Source organism: Symphalangus syndactylus, chromosome 11 (genome assembly GCF_028878055.3).
Source record: "Symphalangus syndactylus isolate Jambi chromosome 11, NHGRI_mSymSyn1-v2.1_pri, whole genome shotgun sequence".
In the NCBI taxonomy this organism is placed as follows: domain Eukaryota; kingdom Metazoa; phylum Chordata; class Mammalia; order Primates; family Hylobatidae; genus Symphalangus; species Symphalangus syndactylus.
Window position 1 is genome coordinate 99,951,925 of NC_072433.2, and position 22,310 is coordinate 99,974,234.

The 22,310-nt window shown below is 39.5% G+C and overlaps 1 protein-coding gene across 10 annotated transcripts in view; it reads left to right on the top strand.

Annotated features, from left to right (window-relative positions):
• The first annotated feature begins 6,236 nt into the window (after positions 1-6,236).
• The window catches only part of DCP2 (decapping mRNA 2), a 53,953-nt gene continuing 37,879 nt past the window's right edge, over positions 6,237-22,310 (top strand). For 2 of the 10 annotated variants that reach the window (XM_055298400.2, XM_063612916.1), the window contains exons 1-3: positions 6,390-6,674; positions 15,499-15,650; positions 21,786-21,913. In XM_055298400.2, coding sequence (XP_055154375.1) covers positions 6,622-6,674; positions 15,499-15,650; positions 21,786-21,913 — 333 coding nt within the window. In that variant the 5' untranslated portion in view covers positions 6,390-6,621. Of the gene's footprint in view, positions 6,675-10,694; positions 10,827-15,498; positions 15,651-21,785; positions 21,914-22,310 lie in introns of those variants that run through there. The other 8 variants (XM_063612918.1, XM_055298402.2, XM_063612917.1 and 5 more) reach the window with 6 other exon arrangements.

The window sequence follows — 22,310 nt, forward strand, 5'->3', positions numbered from 1 at the left end:
AAGCCAGGTGAGGTGGCATACACCTATAGCCTCAGTTATGCAGGAGGATTGCTGAGCCCAGGAGTTTAAGTCTGGCCTGGGCAACAAACTGAGACTCCATCTCTTAACTACAACAACAACAAAAATACTAGAATATAAAGGCTTTTCCTTTCTTTCACAGTTTCTCTCTTGACTTATGGTGTTTTTGATATTTAATGTCATTCTAAGTAAAGATTAAAATTAAAATCAAGTAAAATTCGTTCTAAGTAAAATTAAAATCATTACAAAGACTTTTCATCATCTTTATATTATACACTGCTGGTTTTTTTTTTTTTTTTTTTTTTTTTTTTTTTTTTTTTTTAGACGGAGTCTTGCCATGTCGCCAAGCTGAAGTGCAGTGGCACGATCTAAGCTCACTGCAACCTCTTCCTCCCGGGTTCAAGTGATTCTCCTGCCTCAGCCTCCCGAGTAGCTGGGATTACAGGCACGCACCACCACACCCAGCTAATTTTTGTATTTTTAGTAGAGACGGGGTTTCACCATATCGGCCAGGATGGTCTCCATCTCCTGACCTCATGATCTGCCCACCTCAGCCTCCCAAAGTGCTGGGATTACAGGCATGAGCCACTGCGCCTGGTCACAATGCTGGTTTTAAATGCAAATATAAGAACATTTAACTTGTACGTGGAATCACTGAAATTACATAATTCTTATTTCATAGTTTGTACATGTATGATGTATTTCATTGTTACCAGAACAGTCAAAATGCTGTATGAAAGTCAACTGTTTTTATGTCACTTCTTGATATGCACATACATATTCTACCACACTCTCTACCTTCTTATTGATGAGGAAAAAACTGAAAAGAAAAGGAGAAGATGGGTTGCTTTATCTTCCCCTTTCCTTCTATGTCATCATTTTCAGCATAAGGGGTTGGCTAAATCACGAAAGCAATAGGAAAGGATATGATAGAGTTTCTTGGTTCTTTGTGTTTTTAGACTGCCATTGTCTTCTCGCATTAGAACAAGTTCTGATACACAGGAAGCTTGACCTCTTAGGGCTGACAGCGACCCCACCTACTCAGTTGTAATGTGCCTATGTTGTTCTTATTCTGAATCTTGCTGAACTTTCATGCACTGTGAGTTCAGTGAAATTCTATTTAAACAGGACAATGCAAATGCTATATGCAAATGGCATGGCAAGGAGTGAGTGGACATGCATATTGCACGTCTCAGCTCTGCTCATGCTCTATTGTCCCTCCAATTTTACTTACAAAACACAAGTTCAAAAACAAAATTGAGAATTTCAAGATGGTAACAGTAGAGCATTAAACCAAACATGCGGCCTTTCTGAGTGTAGGGTTCTGTGCAACTATACGGTTTATACATACACACACATGCAGCTGGCCCTGGGTAAATGAGTGCTGGGTATGCAAACAAGAATGACCACTACAACCTGCATTTACTGATTATGGAAAAGAGTTTGTGTGTAAAAAGAAAAAAAACCCAACAACAAAAAAACAAAATACTTTATGCAGCAAAAGTTTAATTTTTGCTCATGCAGAATCTAGAGCAAATGCTCCAGGGTAGCTCTCCTCCAAGCAGTACACTCAAGGGTCTGTGCTTTTTCCAGTGTGACTCCACTATCTAAAGAGTTCTTTGCTTTCAGCTGGGAAGAGAAAAGAGAGAAATAAAAATTATGTGAAAATTACATAGAGCATTTCAGGAGCTGTGCTTTGAAGTTGGGTATATCACGTTTGTCTTCATTCCACTGGCCAGAACTCAATTGCCTTTTTCCATCTAAATGCAAGGAGGCCTGTGAATCCAGGAAAAGGAAACGGGATTGGTGAGTGACATGGTTTGGCTATGTCCCCACCCAAATCTCATCTTGAATTGTAGCTTCCATAATTCCCATGTGTCATGGGAGGCACCTGGTGGGAGGTAATTGAATAATGGGGATGGGTCTTTCCTGTGCTGTTCTCATGACAGTGAATAAATCTCAGAAGATCTGATGGTTTTATATAGGGGGGTTCCCCTGCACATGCTCTTTTTGCCTGCTGCCATGTAAAATATGACTTTGCTCTTCCTTTGCCTTCTGCCATGATGTGAGGCCTCCCCAGCCATGTGGAACTGTGAGTCAATTAAACCTCTTTCCTTTATAAATTACCCAGTCTCAGGTATGTCTTTATTAGGAGCGTGAGAACGGACTAATACAGTCAGCAGCTAGTAAGACTCTGCCACAGAGATCCAGGGAGATTTTTGTTTCTTGGTAATGTTACTAAAACATATTACATGCTGTGGGAGATGTTCTACTAGAAAGAGTGTGGGGCTAACAGAAGGGGCAATCATGTGTTACCCTATAAACGTTGAGTTGAACCATAACAACTTTGTAGGGATGTGAAGAAGCTTTGACAGACTTAATTTAACCTTACTCTATTTATTTATTTATTTTTATTTTTTTTGAGTCAGAGTCTCGCTCTGTTGCCCAGGCTGGAATGCAGTGGTGTGATCTCTGCTCACTGCAAGCTCCGCCTCCTGGGTTCACGCCATTCTCCTGCCTCAGCCTCCCAAGTAATCGGGACCACAGGCATCTGCCACCATGCCCGGCTAATTTTTTGTATTTTCAGTAGAGACGGGGTTTCACTGTGTTAGCCAAGATGGTCTCGATCTCCTGACCTCATGATCCACCCGCCCTGGCCTCCCAAAGTGCTGGGATTACAGGCGACCTCACTCAATTTAAAAGGCCAATAAGTAAGTTAAATATTTTTTAGGATTCAATGACAGCTTATTTTGTTGCGAGATTATTATATTTGAAATTTATACTATAATATGCTGTACAGACATAAATAATAGTTTTTGTGTCATTTCCCTAAGGCAGAATTCCTGCTATGAGTTTAGAACTGAATTCTAGTCCTGACTCAATTACATACTGTTGCTTAATCATTAGTCTTTGAGTCATTTTATCTTTATAAGCCAGATTAATCTTTGTCTATTTCATGTAGTAATAAAGACTAAATGAGGCCAGGCACGGTGGCTCATGCCTGTAATCCCAGTGCTTTGGAAAGTTGAGGCAGGAGGATTGCTTGAGGCCAGGAGTTTAGGACTAACATAGGCAACCTAGTGAGACCCCCGTCTTTACGAAGTTTTTAAAAAAATAATTAGCCAGGCCTGGTGGTGCGCACTTGTATTCCTAGCTACTTGGGAGGGTGAGGTGGGAGATTGAGCCCAGGAGTTGGAGGTTACAGTGAGCTATGCCACTGCACTCCAGCCTGGGCAATAGAGTGGGGTCTTGTTCCAAAAAAAAAAAAAAAAATACTAAATGAAATAGCATATTTTAAAACTATAAAGGCTTTAATCAACATAATTATTTAAAAATCAAATCAGTATTATAATTTAAGAACCCTAGCATCTCCTGTTCTCTTGTTCCCACAACTCTAAGCTCTACTTTGTCATTCTCAGCTGGGTCCTTTGAACAATTAGATGGAATTAAGGCCTTGGTGTCCCTATTCACTTTAACAGGGATGGCGCTAGGTTCAAGAGGCTGAAGAAGAGACCCAGAGCCAGCAAATGAGGCATATGGTTCATTGAGGGGAACTTACATACAGAGTGGTCCACTAGAGGTGAGCTGGACATGAGAACATCACCTCCAGAAAGCATGCAGTTTATATAGCATTTTCATTTAGCACCCTCTCCCTAACAGCTTCCACCTGGCAACCTTCAGTTAGCCCAAAACAAAGGGCCTGCATTCCACAGGGCTCAGATGTTCCTCATAGATAAGGAATGAATCTTGGTTGGAACTGCAAAGTCATTCAGGTTGTCTGCCACACAGGGTCATTCCCCTGGGTCTGCTTACGTTACTGCTGTCAGGTGCCTCTACCATACACTGGGCTTCTTTGGAAGTCATGGCTTGGGGGGCTGCTATAAGGGTTGCACTAGTCCAGCTCCTGCAAATCTGTGTGTGAGGATGCAGTAGAGGGATGGGCCATGGGCAAGATAATATCTTGGACCACAGACATCTCAGAAACTCTTAATAATGCAGATTGGTTTAACACCATGTGAGAATTTGGGGACTTCCTGGCCTCTAAGAGCCCAAAAGGAGTTGTATAGCTGCCCCTAAACTGGGAGACAAGAATGGTAGTAAGAAGAATTCCTCCAGGTGCTTCAGCAAGTGCCTGGTAACCTGCTTGTTTCTATTAATATACCATTGGCCCATGTGGGTAAGCACCACTTTGCCTTGAACTGTTGTTCCACTGCCATCATTTAGAGTACTCTAAAAACTAGACTTGAGCTCTAAGTGAGACAACTAAGAAAACCACTATGGTGCCCCCCAGTCAGAGAAAAGACATTCAGTGAGAACAGCTAGAATGCACACTCAGCAAAATAGAACTGAAGGGGCTCACTCTTACCCTTACAATCCATGCACTACACTGGCTGGAGGTCCAACTGCTAGAATCTGCATTTCTTTGCCCTAGGGCTTTTTCTGGCCACCAGAGCCCATCTTGCTGCCCATGTAGCAGGCTACAGTGCAGACCTCAGGAGCTGCCTTCAACCAATGAAGGAAGTTGGTATATAAATCCCCATCTCCTTCACCCCTTGAGTGGGATGACTCTGAGGTATATGTTTTACACTGGCCACCAGAGTTCTCTAGTGACGGTAAGCTCCAGTTAACCACAGTGCTAATTTCCTTGATAATAAACCCTTTGGCTTTCTTCCCTTCCTTGACTCACTTTCCTGCTCTGCTACCAGTGTTTCCCAGGATCACCTCCCTCACAGGCTATCTGCACTAAAAACCTTGTCTCAGTGCCTGCTTCTTAGGAAATCTAAAATAAGACTTGGACTGTGTGGGAGTACTGAATAAAGCAAATGGAATACTGCAGCCTGTGCTTCTGTACTGGACTCCCAGAATACATGAAGCTGTGCCTGGAAGCATTTTCTCTTTAGGGAATTTCATCAGCAGAAAGAATTATGTACAGATACTGATGCCATGTGTTTCCAACCAACAGCTCAGCCATATCATGCTACAGTGAAGCTCTCTGGAAACAAGTACCATCTACAAGGTGAGAGCTTCCAATTAGCTTTCAAGGCACTTGACTCCAGGTTAAGGCCTTACTCTTAAGTGTGAGGGAATAGTCAAAGACTACAGAAGCTTCTAATAGGATAGATGAGACCAATATAATAGCAAAAAGCAGCTGAGAGGAGTAAGACTACTCAGGGAGAAGAAAACGTCAAAATCTATTATTAATATTCTCACAAGGATAAAATAAAATATTCAAAGCAAGAATATGACACCACAAGAAAGGGGCATTTGAAGAACAAAATAGAACTCTAAATAAGTAAAAACTCTGTAGTTGTCGGGAAGATAAATTTGAGGAATTCTCCAAGAAAGAGGGGGAAAAAAGGATGGAAAACGGGGGAGCAAAATAGACAGTGATGGGCCTCTTATGCCAAAGGAACTTGGGCTTGATCGTACAGCAGAAGCTGAAACGATAACTTGTTCATATCCGAGTAGAACAAAACAAAATGTAGGCAGTTGCACAGGCCAAGAATGGAGGCAGAGTCACTGGTTAGGGAGCTCTCGCTGTAGTATGGAGAAATGATGCAAAACTGAAGTACACAGTGGCATGTGACAAATTTAGACCAAAGATGGGAGATTAAATGCTAGAACAGACTAAATTTGTGACGGAGCAGGTGTGTGTGGGTCTGTCGGTCTGATTTAAAAGGAAGAAGAACAGATGGATCTAGTTTCTCCAAAGATCCCAAATGGATTGGACTCCATTAAGCAAGATGAGGAATGAATAAGGACGAACAGGTTGGGGTTGGTTTGTGCAGAGGGTGGAATACAGATCAGAGTTCAGCTTAAATCAGTATTTTCTAAGATTTTGCTAGATGCCAGATACTGAGATAAAGTCCTTGTCTTCATATTTGGAACCAGGTGCCTAAGAAAGGACAGAGCTGAGCCACCTCTAAAATGGATACCCTCTCCAAGGGTTTGTAGTGAAAGAGGCACAGCTCTTGGCCTGGAGTTGGTGGGGGTAGCAATACGTGCAAGATACTTGGTGCCAGGAATCGCGAGCATACTCTTGTGTTGTACGGATCCTCAGGGTCGGCCCTGCAGAGGAAAGAGCTCAGTCACCGCGAGGTCCTGCACAACATGCCAAAGTCCCGGATATGTGTCTTGGGGTCTACACCTAAGCCCCGACCCCTCTAAACTTCCTAGAAGCGCGCAGGAGGCATGGTGCGCATGCGTGTAGCCACCCCAAAGGCGGCGGGAAGTTGGTTTTCTGAGTAGCAACTGAGCAGCTTGTAGACGGATTGGAAGTAGCGGACCAATAAACAAACGTCTCATTGGCTTAGAGTGCTTAAGTTCCCAATTCTTCAGCTTCCCATTGGGCCTTTCAAGCGAGCAGGGGCGTCACTCCAGGGGCTCCGCCCCGAGCCTTGGCCCAGTCTTGGGGTCCAAGGCTGAGGGAGCGGGACGGAAGTGAGCGGGTCCCGCCCCTTCCCCTTCTCGTCTCCGTTGGAGTCGTCTCTGCCGCGGCTTCCTCGGCTGCCCGCTCTCCGGCGAGTCGGAGTCCTCGTGCCCTACCGTCAGTCCCCGGCCGCGCGGAGCCGGGATGCACTGTTCCTGCTGTGGGTCCTCATCATGGAGACCAAACGGGTGGAGATTCCCGGCAGCGTCCTGGACGATCTCTGCAGGTACCGCGCTACCCGACCCCCTTTCGCCCCCGTTGGGTTTTCTCAGTTTCGCCGACCCCCAGAGGCCTCCGGGTCTTCTTCCCCGCCCACGTCCAGGTCCTCGCTTTCCGCTCCCGCCGCTGCTCGCTTTCCATAGTCGACCCCGTTCTCCGACGACACCGCCCCTCTTTTCGCCGCAGCCTCCCTGTTTCTCACGGCGCTCCGTCCTTCCCTGCAGAGCACCCGGAATTTCCTCATTTTTTAAGTTACTCAACTATTTTGCTTTCCCGCAGGCGCAGCCGCCTCTCTGGAGCCTGGGTCTTAGCGTTTTGCCGCCGCCGCCGCCGCCTCCCTCTCCCATTGTTTTTTCTGCCTCTGTGACTTTTCCACGCCGTGCACCCCCTCCTTCCTCTATCTCATTCCCCGATTCTGAAGGAAGACCCCAGGGTAGTAATTTAAGCCTTAGAATCCCAGGTACGCGGACCTGCGCAAGGAGCAATTTTTCGGACTTACTCTGACGCCTGCGTGTTATTTGTCCGTGGCGTTCTCTGTAAATTCCTGTAAGGAATTACTTTTTTTCTCATCCCTAGACTTGTCTTTGGGGGAGAGAGGGAAAAAGTGTAGAGCTGCTTTTCTTTTTATCCTTAATTATCCTATTTTAAAGGAAATTCTCAACCGCGGTGGTTTAACTCAGGGTGTATACTTCACATGAGAAATTTTCTGCCTTCTTCCCCCGTGTCAATTCTAATTTCAGATAGCCAAACACGTGTAGGATACTTAAAAATACTTCTTTTCCAAAGGTAGAATTTGGTGTGCAGTGATACCCGGAGTTGTCGCCAAGTGTGTGTGGATTGTGATTACAAGTGATAACACCTTTTCGTTCACAGTTACTGTGTTTATGTTTTAAAAGGCAGGTTTTTAGTAGTTGTATCTCCCTTACGCAGTTTTTTTTAATGGAAAGTAAAGAACTGGTGTTTGTGGAGGTTTTTTTTTGTTTGTTTTTTTGTTTTTTTTTTTCGAGACGGAGCCTTGTTCTTTCGCCCAGGCTGGTGTGCAGTGGTGCGATTTCGGCTCACTGTAACCTCTGCCTCCCGGGTTCAAGCGAGTCTCTGCCTCAGCCTCCCGAGCAGCTGGGATTACAGGCGCCCGCCACCACACCCGGCTAATTGTTGTATTTTTACTGGAGACGGGGTTTCACCATCTTGGCCGTGCTGGTCTCGAACTCCAGACCTCGTGATTCACCCGTCTCGGCCTCCCAAAGTGCTGGGATTACAGGTGTGAACCACCGCGCCGGCTTGGAGTTTCTACTGTGCACCAGGCACTACCTTTACATGTATTATTTAATCCTCAGTCAGCCCTGTTTGGTAGGTACAGTTAGTATGTTTCCATTTTCATCTGCGCAGATTCAGGAACTTTGTAATTTACATAAGGTCACGTTCATCCTAATTCACAAAATCAAGATTTGACACCTATTCCTTTTTCTTTCCAGGGCCTGTGCTTTTTCTCTCATACCAAGAAGTAATAAGTCTAACTTTTTAAACCTCGCAAAAGTACATACAGAAAAGTAAATAGCCTAAATTTGCAACTAATAAAAATGGCGTTGTACTTCTTTGGTGATGGTAGATTTATAATTTTTGAAGTATGGTAGATTCAAATGAACCACTGAAAAGGCACTTAGTTTCTTGTCCCAAATAAAAAAAAAAAAAGGAAAAAAAACTGAACTTGATATGTGTATGTGGATAAATGACTAGACGCACATCAACCAATAGTGGGATTATGAGATTGTGATCTTTATTTTTTGTTTCCAAGATTTTTTATGCATTTTATAGTTAGAAAAAAATTGAAAATAAGTATTTAGAAAGGTGATCAGTAATTAGCTGTGTGTTAATAGGGTTAAGAGTTGATGTAGAAAAAGATGTGGTAATCTTACACATTTTACAGACATCAGAGCTAGTCTTCCTACTAGTATTGGGGTTAATTTGCATATTATCTAGGATTACATCATTTAAATAAGTGATGTCAGCTATTTCGATTTTATGTATGGAACCTATTCACAAGATAATTACGTTGTATTTTGTAAACAGTATGTTAAGCACCTGTCAAGTGTTAAAGATACTTGGTTTTCCACTGAGTGTATTTAAGCTTTTAGACAAATATTTTTGAATGGATTAACTTTTTTCCTTTCAAGAAATTTCTTTTTGCAGTTACTGTTTTTGGCTGTATAAATAAGGATATGATATATTTAAAAATTAGGGCTGGCAGTAATAATGAAACCAAATAAACATTTCTCAAAACTTCAGGTTTTAAAATAAATGCCATTTTCAGGTTAATATTTGTAGCTTTGATTAATTGAAAGATTTTTATTGTTGCTGATTCAAGCTTTTCGTTACGGATTAAAACTTTTTTTTTACACTTAGAATTTGGTAAACTTCTGTAAAAGTGAAGCTTAATTTGAGGTTAATTTTTCTGAACTTCTTTGGTCTCTTTTATGTACTTCTTTATTTATGAATTCAATCTAGATGCTTGTTTTTACTCCCTTCATTTTTTGCCCCAATTCTGTTGCTTATTATTAGTGTATTTAGGAAGTTTTTTTGTGTGTTACTTTGTTTTTTTGATAAATTACATGTTTCTGTTAAATCTTGCCTTTCATGTGAAAAATTAGAGCAAGAGACTTAAATTTTCAAAATGTGACTTTGTAACCATTAGACTGCTCATAACCTAAGGCAGATGCTTTAGTATGTAACATTCCATTTATTGGAATACTGTGCAGCCATTCTAAGTTCCTCAGGCAATTAGCACACAGTAAACTGAGGGAAAATATTTGTGTGTTGAAAAGATGTACACAGTATACTGAGTGAAATATTTAGTCACTTGGTGCCTTTTGTGAAAACAAATTTTTAAGTGTGTGTGTGGGTGGAGAAGGGGTGTATGTATTTGTATGCCGAAAGAATATGTGCCAAACTAATAACACTGGTTACTTTCTGAGTGGAGTAGAATTAGAGGGAGGAAGGGAAGAGTTTTGTCTTAAAATATTCTAGTGAACAAAAACTGCTTTATAATTTAAAATGTATGTGTAAAGGTAAATCTGCAGCATTTTATGGTGATAATTGTTTTTGATGTACCATGATTTTTGATATTAAAACTGAAATACAGAGTTTTTCAATACCGTTTAAACTAGCTTATTAAAGAATTGAAAAACATGTTTTCAAACTAGAAACTGAAAAGTTGGTTGGTTCAAATAAATGCTTGGAATTTTTTTAAAGCCCTTTTAAGAGTTGGGTGTAGTAAAGTCCACACTGGTGTTCAAAGGAGGAAGGTATTTTCTGGCAACTAGTGTTGCTGCTATTTTGGTGATAGCGTAGGTTAATTAAATAATTTGTGCTCATCTTCAGCTAGCCATGTTAGTGTTGAATTCAACTGGAACATTTTTCTACTAATTGCAATCCTTGTGCTCATGTGCTGTTTGTAGGAACATTGAGAAAATAACGTGTGATGGAGTTTTTTCCATAACAAATTGTAGTGGAAGGCATTTTATTTCAGCTATTACTATATACACATACATACACATATGTACACGTACTTTTGAACCTTTAAAACAGATCAAGAGCGTTCACAGAATGAAAACATTAAATATTTAATTTTCATATATCAGCTCTTATAAACTTAAGTCAACTTTTTACTATTAAAAATATATAATCATGTAGATGGTTTTGAAAATTAGAGTACAGACAGATTTATAAATGACAGGCAATAGTCTTAGTTTCTGACCCTACCCTTTTCTATTCCTGTTTAGGCATTGACTTTTACTTGTTTTGTTTTGAGTTCTTCTGGTGGATACCTCAATATTTTAAAATATACTTGTGCCAGTTTCTTGTTTTATCAACTTTCTATATTGAATTGGGGACTTGGTTCAACTTCGAGATACTAGATGAGAGTTCAGTTTACCACACCCACTGTTGCCCCCATCCTACTTCCAGTATGTCTCTATCAGTATTTTAAATTGTTTCATTGTTTACCTTTGTGACTTTATGATTTTTTTTTAGAGACAGGGTCTTGCTCCATTGCCCAGGCATGATGATAGCTCACTGCACCTTCCAACTCCTGGATTCAAGCTATCCACTTGGCTCAGCCTCCTGAGTAGCTAGGACTATAGGCATGTACCACCATGGCCAGGTATTAAATACATTTTTTTTTTTGGTAGAGATGGGATCTTTGCCCAGCCTGGTCTCAAACTTACTTGTAGCCTCAAGCAATCCTCCTGCCTCAACCTCCCAAAGTGTTGAGATTACAGGTGTGAACTACCGTGCTGGCCCTTTGTGACTTTAATATACTTAAAATTATATTTGTTTTACGAACTTACAGTATTTCTTGAGTCTCTGATATGGTGAGATGATTAGTGCCTCGTTTTTTCTTGCCCATTCCATCGGCTTCTATCCAGATTAACTTTCAAAAAATTAGGATTGATAATATTTATATTCCATTTTGTAAATTTAGGTCTGTTATATTTTGTGCTATTTGTTGATTGTAAAAGCTGAACAATAATAATACAGTGTAAATAGATATATAGTTTTTATAGTAGAGGCAAGTCTTCAGTGGGTAGTTTCTTTTCCATCGGGGCATAGTCAGGATCCCTTTGTAAGTGTCTTGCAGAATATCTGAATGAATTCTCCGTTCTTGTATCCTACAAATTGGTCAAAATGATGATACCATTTAGTTTTTTCTTTGGGGAAAGAAATACATGCTTTTGTTACTATTGCTTGATTCCTTCTAGCCTTTTTTTTGTTTTGTTTTTGAGACGGAGTCTCACTCGGTTGCCCAGGCTGGAGGCAATGACGTGGTCTCAGCTCACTGCAACCCCTGTCTCTTGGGTTCAAGTGATTCTCCTGCCTCATCCTCCCGAGTAGCTGGGATTACAGGTGCCCTCCACCACACCATTTTTTATATTTTTAGTGGAGACGGGGTTTCACCATGTGTTAGCTAGGCTGGTTTTGAACTCCTAACCTCAGGTGATCCGCCTGCCTTGGCCTCCCAAAGTGCTGGGATTACAGGCGGGAGCCACCCTGCCAGGCCCCTTCTGGCTATTCTTGAAATCCATTTTTTTTGAGGGGAGGGGACAGTTGGCTTTCTGTTCTAACTTCGGTGTTTTTGCTTCACATTTGGACTATGATTCTTTTGTACATGTTCTCCTCTCTAATATGTCCAAAGTTTCTAGCTGCTTTTTTCAACCCTTCTCATCCGCTTCCTTATTTTATCCTCAATCATACTTTCGACAGAATCCTTTTTTCCCTTTAGACTGCGCTCTTGGGGACCTCCATCCTCCTAATCCAGTCTGGGCTCGTTGCTCATCAGACTTGCCTAGCAACTAGAATACTAGAATTCAGTTTCACAACTCTCTGAGGTGGTACTTATTCTTTCTTGAATATCATGTTTTATCCTTTCTTGGTTTTCATTCTTGTTTTGCTTGTGTGCATTTTAAGTTAATTTCTTTGAGGGGCTTCATTAGGAAGTAAACTGAGTCCTTTAATGTCTAAAATAACTGTTTCTCTTTTCACACTTAGTTCCCACGTGGTCTAGGGTCCACATTTTGAGTACCAATGTCTAGGTGATATCCTTAATACTACCTTTCACTGCTTCTGTTGGTTATGGTAATAATAGTTTTTTTCCCCCCGAGGGCTCTTACTTCGTTATTATACATTTAAAGGAAAATACAGTTGCTCTGATAAAGGAATACTCTTTTAAATTTCTTCTAGGATAATAATTCCATCTTTCAACCCTCACTTCTGTTTTCTTCTGGTTCCTCAATTATGTTTTCTTCAGGGTCAGTTAAAAAACTTTCTTGTCATGCTTCACATTTTCCTTAGATGGTAGGTGATTTTTGGATGCCTTTTTATATTAATAATGAGACATTTGAGGGGTTTATTCATTAATACGCTTCTCCTTTATCTGAGTAGATAGGGAGCTGGCTCTTACACTTGAGGGTTTTTCATTTTTTAAAATACAGATAAAGCAGACATTAAAAGATAAAGGTGGTGGTTATCAGTGTTGGTTAATCAAGTTGGGCTCAAGGATTTCACAGGTCTTAAATGCCATCACACAGACTGCCATGCCAAGGGCATTCTGAATGCCAATTACAGATTGAAGTTCCTTCAAAAACCAAGATGTTATCAAAAACTGATGAAGTTTGGGTTTCTCTTCAAGTAAGATGAACACATTTCTTACATAGAGAGAATAGATTACTTGGTTCTGAAAGTTAAAACACTACACTGAATAATTCCCCTCCCCTTCCCCACAAGTCCCTAAGGCAATATTACGGTTGCCTCTGACAGTTAAAATTTCAGCATTTCAACAGAGGGGGGCTGAGGAGAACTGGGAAAAATGAAAAGCAAAATTAATGTAATTGATATAGGGAGCTATTTTTTAAAAAAAATAGAGACGGGGTCTTGCATTGTTGACCAGGCTGGATTTGAACTCCTTGGCTTGAGTAGCTGGAATTTCAGGCATGTACTACCATGCCTGGCAAGGCAGTATAGAAACATAGACTCACAGCAGAATTGACTTACGAGACCTTTCAGCACTGAAGGATATGAATTTCCAAGTACATATGGTCTATGGAATGACAGTGCAGTGGATCAAAAATAGACACTGCAAAATTTCACAACACTGGGGATAGAAGGAAGATATTAGAAGCATCCAGACTGGGAAAAAAAAAAAAAAAGATCATATATAAAACATTAAGAATCTGAATGGCTTTTGTCCTTTGCACAAATTAGAAGTAAAAAGAAAAAAAATCTGAATGGCTTCAATCTTCTCAATATCAAAATTGGAAGTTGGAATGAGAGAGCACTGTTGAAAATTCTGAAAGAAAATCATTTCCAACTTAGAATTCTTTACCCAAATTATCAAGTATGAGGATAAAGACATTTTTAGATGTACAGTATCTGAAAATAATAGTATTTACCTCGCCTTTGCATCCTTCCTCCACAGGATATGTGAGGATGTACTTCATGAAAACAAGGAAGTGAATTGAGGATGAAAGAAAAAAGACAAGAAACATGACCTGTGTGGGATAAAGGCACAGGGAACTATAGGATGCTAGTGCAAGGGCAGTGTAGAGTTGACAGATGTGTACCAGGTGTAGAGGACAGCTGATCCAGACTAGAACAGATCAGAAGACTAAAAGTCTTAAAGGTGAAACTGATGAATCTGAATTGTGGGGAAGAAAAATCCAAAATGAAACTGATGGATCTGAATTGTGAAAAGAAAATTCACAATGGAGATGATTATGTCAGAACATCCAAAAAGGAGCCAGGGAGGGAATAAGGAGTTGGATCCCAGTCACATACACATCTAGGTGGAGTTTTACCTCCTGAACTGGGCCAAAGTGTAAAACTAGCTGCATTTGACTTGAGGTGTATATACTGGTCCTGATCAACCTCCTGGAGAGATAACCATGCCCAACTTTATTGATCATTGAGTAGAGACATTCTGAGCTGACAACCAGCCATCATTAATTATGGACTGTGCTAAAACCTTCCAGATATGTAAATTTACAGTAGCCCTTAAAAGCTCTGCTTAACCTTGCCTGAATGGAACATGATTTAGCTGCTTGCTAGACTTGTGTCTCCCAAATTGCAATCTCTAAAAACCTGATTAAAATGCCTTTTGCCACTCCAGTGTTGTTTTTATTTCTTAATTTAAAAAAATATATATAAAATATTTATTTGAGACAGTGTCTCATCACCCAGGCTGGAGTGTAGTGACATGATCATATGATCATAGCCCACTGCAGCCTTGAACACCTCGGCTTAGGTGATCCTCCTGCCTTAGCCTCCCGAGTAGCTAGGACTACAGATGCATGCCACCATGCCTGGCTAATTTTTAAATTCCTTTGTTGAGAAGGTCCTCTTGTAATTGGAGAAGAGTATTCTTATGCTTAGTTGAAACTTGGAAACAGCCAAGAATTATTTACTATGATAGTGATTAAACAAGTGATCAAACTGGGTGGTACTATTTTTAATTTTAAAAAATGACTGTAAAAACCAGTGGACTTGAATCTGTCTATAATGGTTACCAGGAAAAAGGATTACCAAAAATGCTTAACATTGGAAAAAATAATTGATAGCTGCTTCATGACTGCTCTGAATTACAACATTCACTTAAATTGATGAATTTTAACTTGTATGTTTCATAATAAAGGGTTTCATTATCCTAATTACATATGTGTACATTCAATATTAATGTATATCAATATAAATGTATATTTATATGTAAAAGAAATATGTCTTTCCTTCCTTTCCTCAATGTACATGGAAAAGACAATTTAGGGTTTTGAAAAGTGGGTATATTTGGAAGTTTGAACTGAGACTCTGCAGGTGAGGCTCTTTGGGAAGTCTAGTGTATTAATGAGCAACAGAATATTGGTTTCTTTTCCAATATTTCTTGGTAATATTTTATATGTGAAGATTATGTAATAGCAAACATTTTAAAATTGTATGAATATATTTACCTGTATTCTTGGAAATGTTGCCAGACGTGGGAGGAAGTGGAGGTTTTCCTGCTCACTTTTGTTGTTAGTGAGCTCTTAAGCTGATCTCTGTATTTGTGAACAGAGGATACATAGGCTCAGAACAAACTGTATTAAAAGTGAGATACATGTGGTGTCTCCTCCCTCTCTAAGACTCATCTTCCCTCTAGTATTTCCCTCAAATATTAATTGCTTCCTTGAACAGTACTGCTCTTGGTCCCTTTTCTGAGTTGATGGGTCAGGTATGAAGCATTTAAATAGCTTAAGGTATATCGTTATGCTTTGTAAATGTAATTTTTGTATGTGTTTTGTTTTTGACAGCCGATTTATTTTACATATTCCCAGCGAGGAAAGAGACAATGCAATCCGAGTGTGTTTTCAGATTGAACTTGCCCATTGGTTTTACTTGGATTTCTACATGCAGAACACACCAGGATTACCTCAGTGTGGGATAAGAGACTTTGCTAAAGCTGATATCCTTTTTATTACTGTAATGACTGACTGACTTATTAGCAATATATTTTAGCACAAATTTCTTTTTGCTTGTCTTTTCAGATTTTAAAACTATTAGAGGAAAACATACTTGACGGCTAAAATGTGTCAAACATAAATAGTAGACACAATTTAGTAATAATCATATTAATAATCATAATAGTCAATAATCATAATCATACAGAGGAATCCTTAAAATGTACACTGATTAAATTTGATTTTTTCCCATGAATAGCTAGCCTGTTTGTAGAACTTTACTCTGGCTGCTCCATGTAACCAGATGATCTTTTAATCAGATTACTGCTTTTCTGATTTGTTTAGAATTTTTTTTCTTCTTTTTTAAGAGACAGGATCTTATTCTGTCGCTCAGGCTGAAGTGCGGTAATGTGATCCTAGCTTACTGTATTCTCGAGCTCCTGCTTAAGCAATCCTCCCCGCTAGCCTCTCGAGTAGCTGTGACTACAGGCATGCGCTACCATCCCTGCTAATTTCTTTTTATGTTTTCTAGAGATGGGGGTCTCTCTTTGTTGCCGAGGCTAGTCTTGAACTCCTGGCCTCAAGTGATCCTCCTACCTTGGCCTCCTAAAGTGCTGGGATTAGAGGTGTGAGCCACTGTGCCCAGTGACATTTATTAAATAATTATTGAATGTTTACTATGTTTGAAGCAGTGTTTTTAGTTGTGTGGCAAATACAAAGAAACCCTCGCTGGGTGCAGTGACTCACACCTGTAATCCCAGTGCTTTTGAGAGGCCGAGACTTGTGGATTGCCAGAACTCAGGAGTTTGAGACTGGCCCGGGCATCATGGCGAAACCTCATCTCTACCAAAAATACAAAAACAGTTACCTGGGCATGGTGGCACGCACCTATGATCCCATCTACTCGGGAGGCTGAGGCAGGAGGGTCTCTTGAGCCTGGGAGGTGCAGGTTACAGTGAGCTGAGATCACGCCACTGCACTCCAGCCTGGGCGACAGAGTGAGATTCCGTCTCAAAAAGGAAAAAGTCATCTTTGCCTTCAGAGAAGCTTCTCGCCCCATGTACATATCAGGCAGAAACTTGTCATGATTCATTAGTTATAAAAGATTCACATGAATATTTAACATTATAAAAGAAGCTATGTGATAAGACAAATAATTAAATAATTGCTAATGGTCCTGATAGTACATGTTTTTAGAATTTGGAAAAAAAAGTGGAAATATTTTAGGGAAAGCTATATTTTTAAGGGAATATAAGATTTTCTCAGTAGAAGTGGGGAATGTGTTTTAGGTGAAGAAAAATTGGAGATTTGAAAAAGGATATCTCAATAAATAAATTAGTTTGCATTGAACAGCGTCCTCTCATGGGGCCATAATAGCGGATATGGTTGGAAAGTCATATGGGGTGATGATGAGATTGTATAGGTTCTTCAATCTTGAGCCAAAGCACTTTGATTTTTATTCTTTTTTTTTTTTTTCCCCGAGGCAGCCTTGCTATGTTGCCCAGGCTGGAGTGTGGTGGTGTGATCTTGGCTCACTGCAGCCTCCACCTGCAGGGTTCAAGTGATTCTCATGCCTCAGCCTCCTGAGTAGCTGCGATTACAGGTGCAAGCCACCACACCTGGCTACCTTTTTTTTTTATTTATTTTTTTATTTTTAGTAGAGATGGGGTTTTGCCATGCTGGCCAGGCTGGTCTCAAACTCCTGCCCTCGAGTGATCCACCTGCCTTGGCCTCCCAAAGTGTTGGGATTACAGGTGTGAGCAACTGTGCTCAACCTGATTTTTATTACATAGGTCTTTTTTTTTTCTCTCCTTTTTTGAGATAAGATCTTGCCTTGTTGCCCAGGCTGGTCTTGAATTTCTGGGCTTAAGCAGTCTTCCCGCATTTTTCCCAAGTAGCTGGGATTATAGGTGCTACCGCACCTGGCCAGGTTATTGTTTTTGACCATAACTTGTATGTTTAATGGATTTGTACCCACAAGTTCGTGTACTAGAACTAGAGTTGGAGTAGGGATAGGTGAGTTGAAATACCCTCATTGTCAGCTGCCTGTCACTTTCCTTTAGCCTCATGAAGTATGGAACACTTAGGGCTTTGTAGAAAATGGATGAAACAGTGTTTGTTCTGTGATAGTTAACTGTTAACCATAGCACATTTTTGAGCAAGGGTAAAGAATATTACTCTGATCGTTTGAAAATGGTATCCAAGGCCGGGTGCGGTGGCTCACGCCCGTAATCCCAGCACTTCGGGAGGCCGAGGGGGGGTGCGGATCACGACGTCAGGAGATCGAGACCATCCTGACCAACACAGTGAAACCCCGTTTCTACTGGAAAAAAAAAAAAATACAAAAAATTAGCCGGGCGTGGCGGCGGGCGCTTGTAGTCCCAGCTACTCCGGAAGCTGAGGCAGGTGAATGGTGTGAACCCGGGAGGCAGAGCTTGCAGTGAGCCGAGATCGCGCCACTGCACTCCAGCCTGGGTGACACAGCGAGACTGTCTTAAAAAGAATAAAATAAAAATAAAACAAAAAACAAAAAAAATGGTATCCAAGATTGATTGCTTGGTCTGTTACATCACTTGACATTCAGGGCAATAAATCCATGAGCCATGGTAGTGGGACTACAAAGAAAACACTGATGGGAGACAGATTTCAAAGGAAGAAATGATCAAACCATTTGATTAAATTTGTAAAAGTTAATGAGAAATCAAAGGGGAATAGAAATATATTGAGCACTATCTTTGTTAAAGGCCTTGCTGATAGGTTCTCTGGAGAAATCTTAGTAGACTGGTTTTCATGAGTTACAATCTAGTTACGGAAACATGACTAAAATAACCAAGTCCTCTTTTGCTTTGGTCATTTTATATGGACTTATAGCCCTACTAGGGCAACTTTACATACTTTAGGGTTTTGGATAACATTTTGTGTGTGTTTGCACATGAGTTTTACAGTTTGCCTGCTATTAAAAAACACGAAGAACCTTTGTTGTAGGTATGTTTCTTTTAGTTAACTAAGAATAGCTAATTGGAGAAGGAATGTTTAATGTGGTACACTTCATTAAGTAACTGCATGGTTAATCTGTGCCAGGCCTTATGCAGTGAACAGAGTAGACTCAATATCTTCAAGAAGATGAGAAAAGACAGGAAATGATTACAGTGCAGTGTGGTAGGATGTGATATGGAAGAACAGTGTTCAGTGGGAACAGAAGAGGGATACCCACTTACGATTTGGAGGCTGTGAGTTTGATTCTCATCTTGGCCGCTCGATCTTGGGTAGGTTATTTAATTTGTCTTAGATGAAGATCCCAGTTTCTTCCTGAAAAATAAGGTTATTAATAGTGCCTAATTCAAAGGGTAAGTTTGAGAAGCACATATATTTGTACATGTAAATCGTTTCTTGGCACAGTGATCAATAAATGTTAATAAGAATAAATGTTAACTATTACTCCAAAAAAAAAAAAAAGATCTGGAAGCTAAATAGAAACTTTCTTTGAGACAGTGATTTATGTGGGGAAAATCGGAGGAAATGAAAAAAGTTACTGTATTTTAGACTAAATGGGAAAGATAAGAGATGATGCTATAGAGTAATTCAGGGGCTAAAACATGTAGGGGTCTTGTGGGCCATATTTGTTTAAAAAACAGATTAAAAAAACTTATTTTGGGAAAAAGCTTTTGGAGATGGCCAAAGAACATGACAACTGCCATCATACCCTTCATCTGTATTCATTCATTATTAAGATTTTCCCACATTTGCTTATTTTTCCCTAAAGGGGTATTTTTCAAGACTGCTGTGGAATAGTGTGAACAATGAATTGGAGGAAGGCGAGATTGGATTCTGAGAATCTAGTTAACATGCTATTTTATTAATTTACTATAGAGAGAAAACCTGTGGTATTAGAAATGAATAGAAGAGATCAAATTTGAAAGCTATTTAGGAGGTAACATTGGTGATGACTTGGATATCTGAGGAGAAGTAGAAGAAAGGATGGTACCCAGGTTTCTAGTATGAGCAGTTGAGGATCCCAGTTTCTTCCTGAAAAATAAGGTTATTAATAGTGCCTAATTTAATGGGTAAGTTTGAGAAGCACATATATTTGTACATGTAAATCATTTACTTGGCCATCTCATTGACAGGAAAATGAGAAATGTAGGGAATTCATGGGTTCTGTTATGGCCTAGTTGAGTTGATGGTACATGTGGGATATTGCAGTAGAGAAGACTGCGTACTTTGATAAGAGCATACGTTCTCGAGCCACATCCTTTGAGTGAGTATCCTTTCTCTGCCACATACTAGCTATGTATCCTTGGGTGAATTGTGGAACTTGTCTATGCCGCTGTTTTCTCTTTTGTAAATTATGCATAGTCTTTGACTTTTTTTTCTTCAGTAAGCACTCAGCAATGTGGATACAGACAAGAGTATCCCAGATTTGCTCCTTGGCTGAAGTTCTGCTAGGGATTTTACTGAACATGTAAAGCCAGAATTTTAATACCTTTTAGAATCTTATCAGGCCCTTATAGAACCATAGAGCTTCATGGAATGGTTAATGTTGTATCCAAGCTTTTATCTTTTTTTTTCCCCTCCCCAAATGAAGGCATGGACTAATTATATTGAGATTAACTTTGCGCTTGTCTTAAAAAAAAAAACTGTAGGGACAGGGTCTTACTATGTTGCCCAGGCTGGTCTTGAACTCCTGGGCTCAAGCATTCCTCCTGCTTTAGCCTCCCAAAGTGCTAAGATTACAGGTATGAGCCACCACACCTGGCCATATTACAGTGTTGTCATAGGTGGCTGACTGACTTGGGCTCTGAGGACCTATTTCATTTGTACTACAACTATGAAACAAATTTTAAATTACATAATTGTAGAACACGTAAAATTCAAATTAATAAAATGAATTTGATGTGTTTTTTTTTTTTAAACCAGACTTTTCATCACAATGTGAATGAATATAATGCCGACTTCTTTGAGGGTGTATTGAGTCTGGTGTACCAGTACTAACACCACCTTTCCCTGCTCGCTGTCATGAAACATTCCTTTCTATATTATGTCATATGTCATTTGATTGTAATGCATCATTTGTAGATTAGCTTTATTTCTGTTTTTAATAGCCTGTAGCAATTAAAGTAGTACTAGTACCAATATGGTCTCTGAAATCAAGTGGTAGTATTTGATACATATGGTCATCTAGATAATTGAAAATATGCTCAGATTGCGTGTTAGAGTAATATCAAAATGAAAAGACAGAGTATACAAATTTTTATTGAGGAATTGAAAACCCTTAAAAGTATGACCTCATTTTGAGAGATACTATCATAAATTATCATTTTCTGTATGCCTTTTTATAACTAACAGTATTATAGTGATGAGGCATTTGATAGCATGGAGTGTTGGAAGTCTGATCATATAATTTCAGGGTTTGGATTTTACTGACTTTACTATTAATATTTTACACTGCCCAGTTTTGGGGGGAGGCATGCCAAGTTTCTTTGAAACTGGCTATGTTTTCCTTAATACCTGGATTTGCCTTTCTGTGTAATCCTTAAAGTAAAACTTGATAAAACTGTTCTTCATTATGGAAACTATATATGTGGTAAACAGTATAGAATGGCATACCTCATTCATACTTCTCCTTCCCAGAATTAAGCACTTTATTGTTTTTCTGATGTGATAGTTTCTTTCTCTTAGCAATATATTTTCTTCTCTTTCTCACTATCATTTTATATGTGTAATTCTATTTCTTCTTATTACACTAAAATCTATAACTATGGGCGTTATGAATTTGACTCACTTAACGACAAGTGTTCTAGGTGTTTACGTGGTCCAGAATTAGTTTGTGTTAGGGATCCAGGACTATGAGTAGTAAAAACTTACTTGATTTGTGTGTAGGCTATAAATGAAAAAGTTAACAATGACTTTTTAAGAGAAAACAAATGTGGAAAAAACAAAGACACCATCTGCTTCGGCCTCCCAAAGTGCTGGGGTTACAGGTGTGAGCCATAGTGCCTGGCCAAAATGCTACACTTAAATGAGGGAAGATTTGAATAATTTCACATAAAATACACTATTGATTTAAATGGGTCTCTTTGTGTCTATAATTTCTCAAGCCATATTAAAGGAGAAAGTAACTTCCTTGACACTATTTATACTCTTCAGTCATTGTCCGTTTTTGCTGCCTCAAGGTGAAGATGTGGAAAAAGTTTTGGATGAATGGAAGGAATATAAAATGGGAGTACCAACATATGGTGCAATTATTCTTGATGAGACACTTGAAAATGTGAGTGTAATGAAATAAAGATTTTTAGTGAAATGGTGATCGTTAGTCTATTAAAAAAATTTGTTATTGATATAGTGTTTTTAAATTGAGGTTTTAAAATATACTTAGATTTTTAGTGCTAAAAGGCCAAGTTTTGTATATTTTATCTGCATGCTAGGTCTGCAGATTTTTTACTTGTTGCAGTTACGGCATGGTACAAAAAAGTGTCACTTAATTGTTGAAGACTTTTTTTTTAAAATGGGCAGAATGCTTTCACACTGGTGGTGATGTATTTAGACTCACGGAAGATACTTTAAGAAAATACTGTGTAAAATTTTTGGCGATAACGGTTACCTCAAGTAAGGAGAAGAATGCCTTTGATTTTTAGAAGGGAGCATGGAAAAGGAGGGCAAGTTTG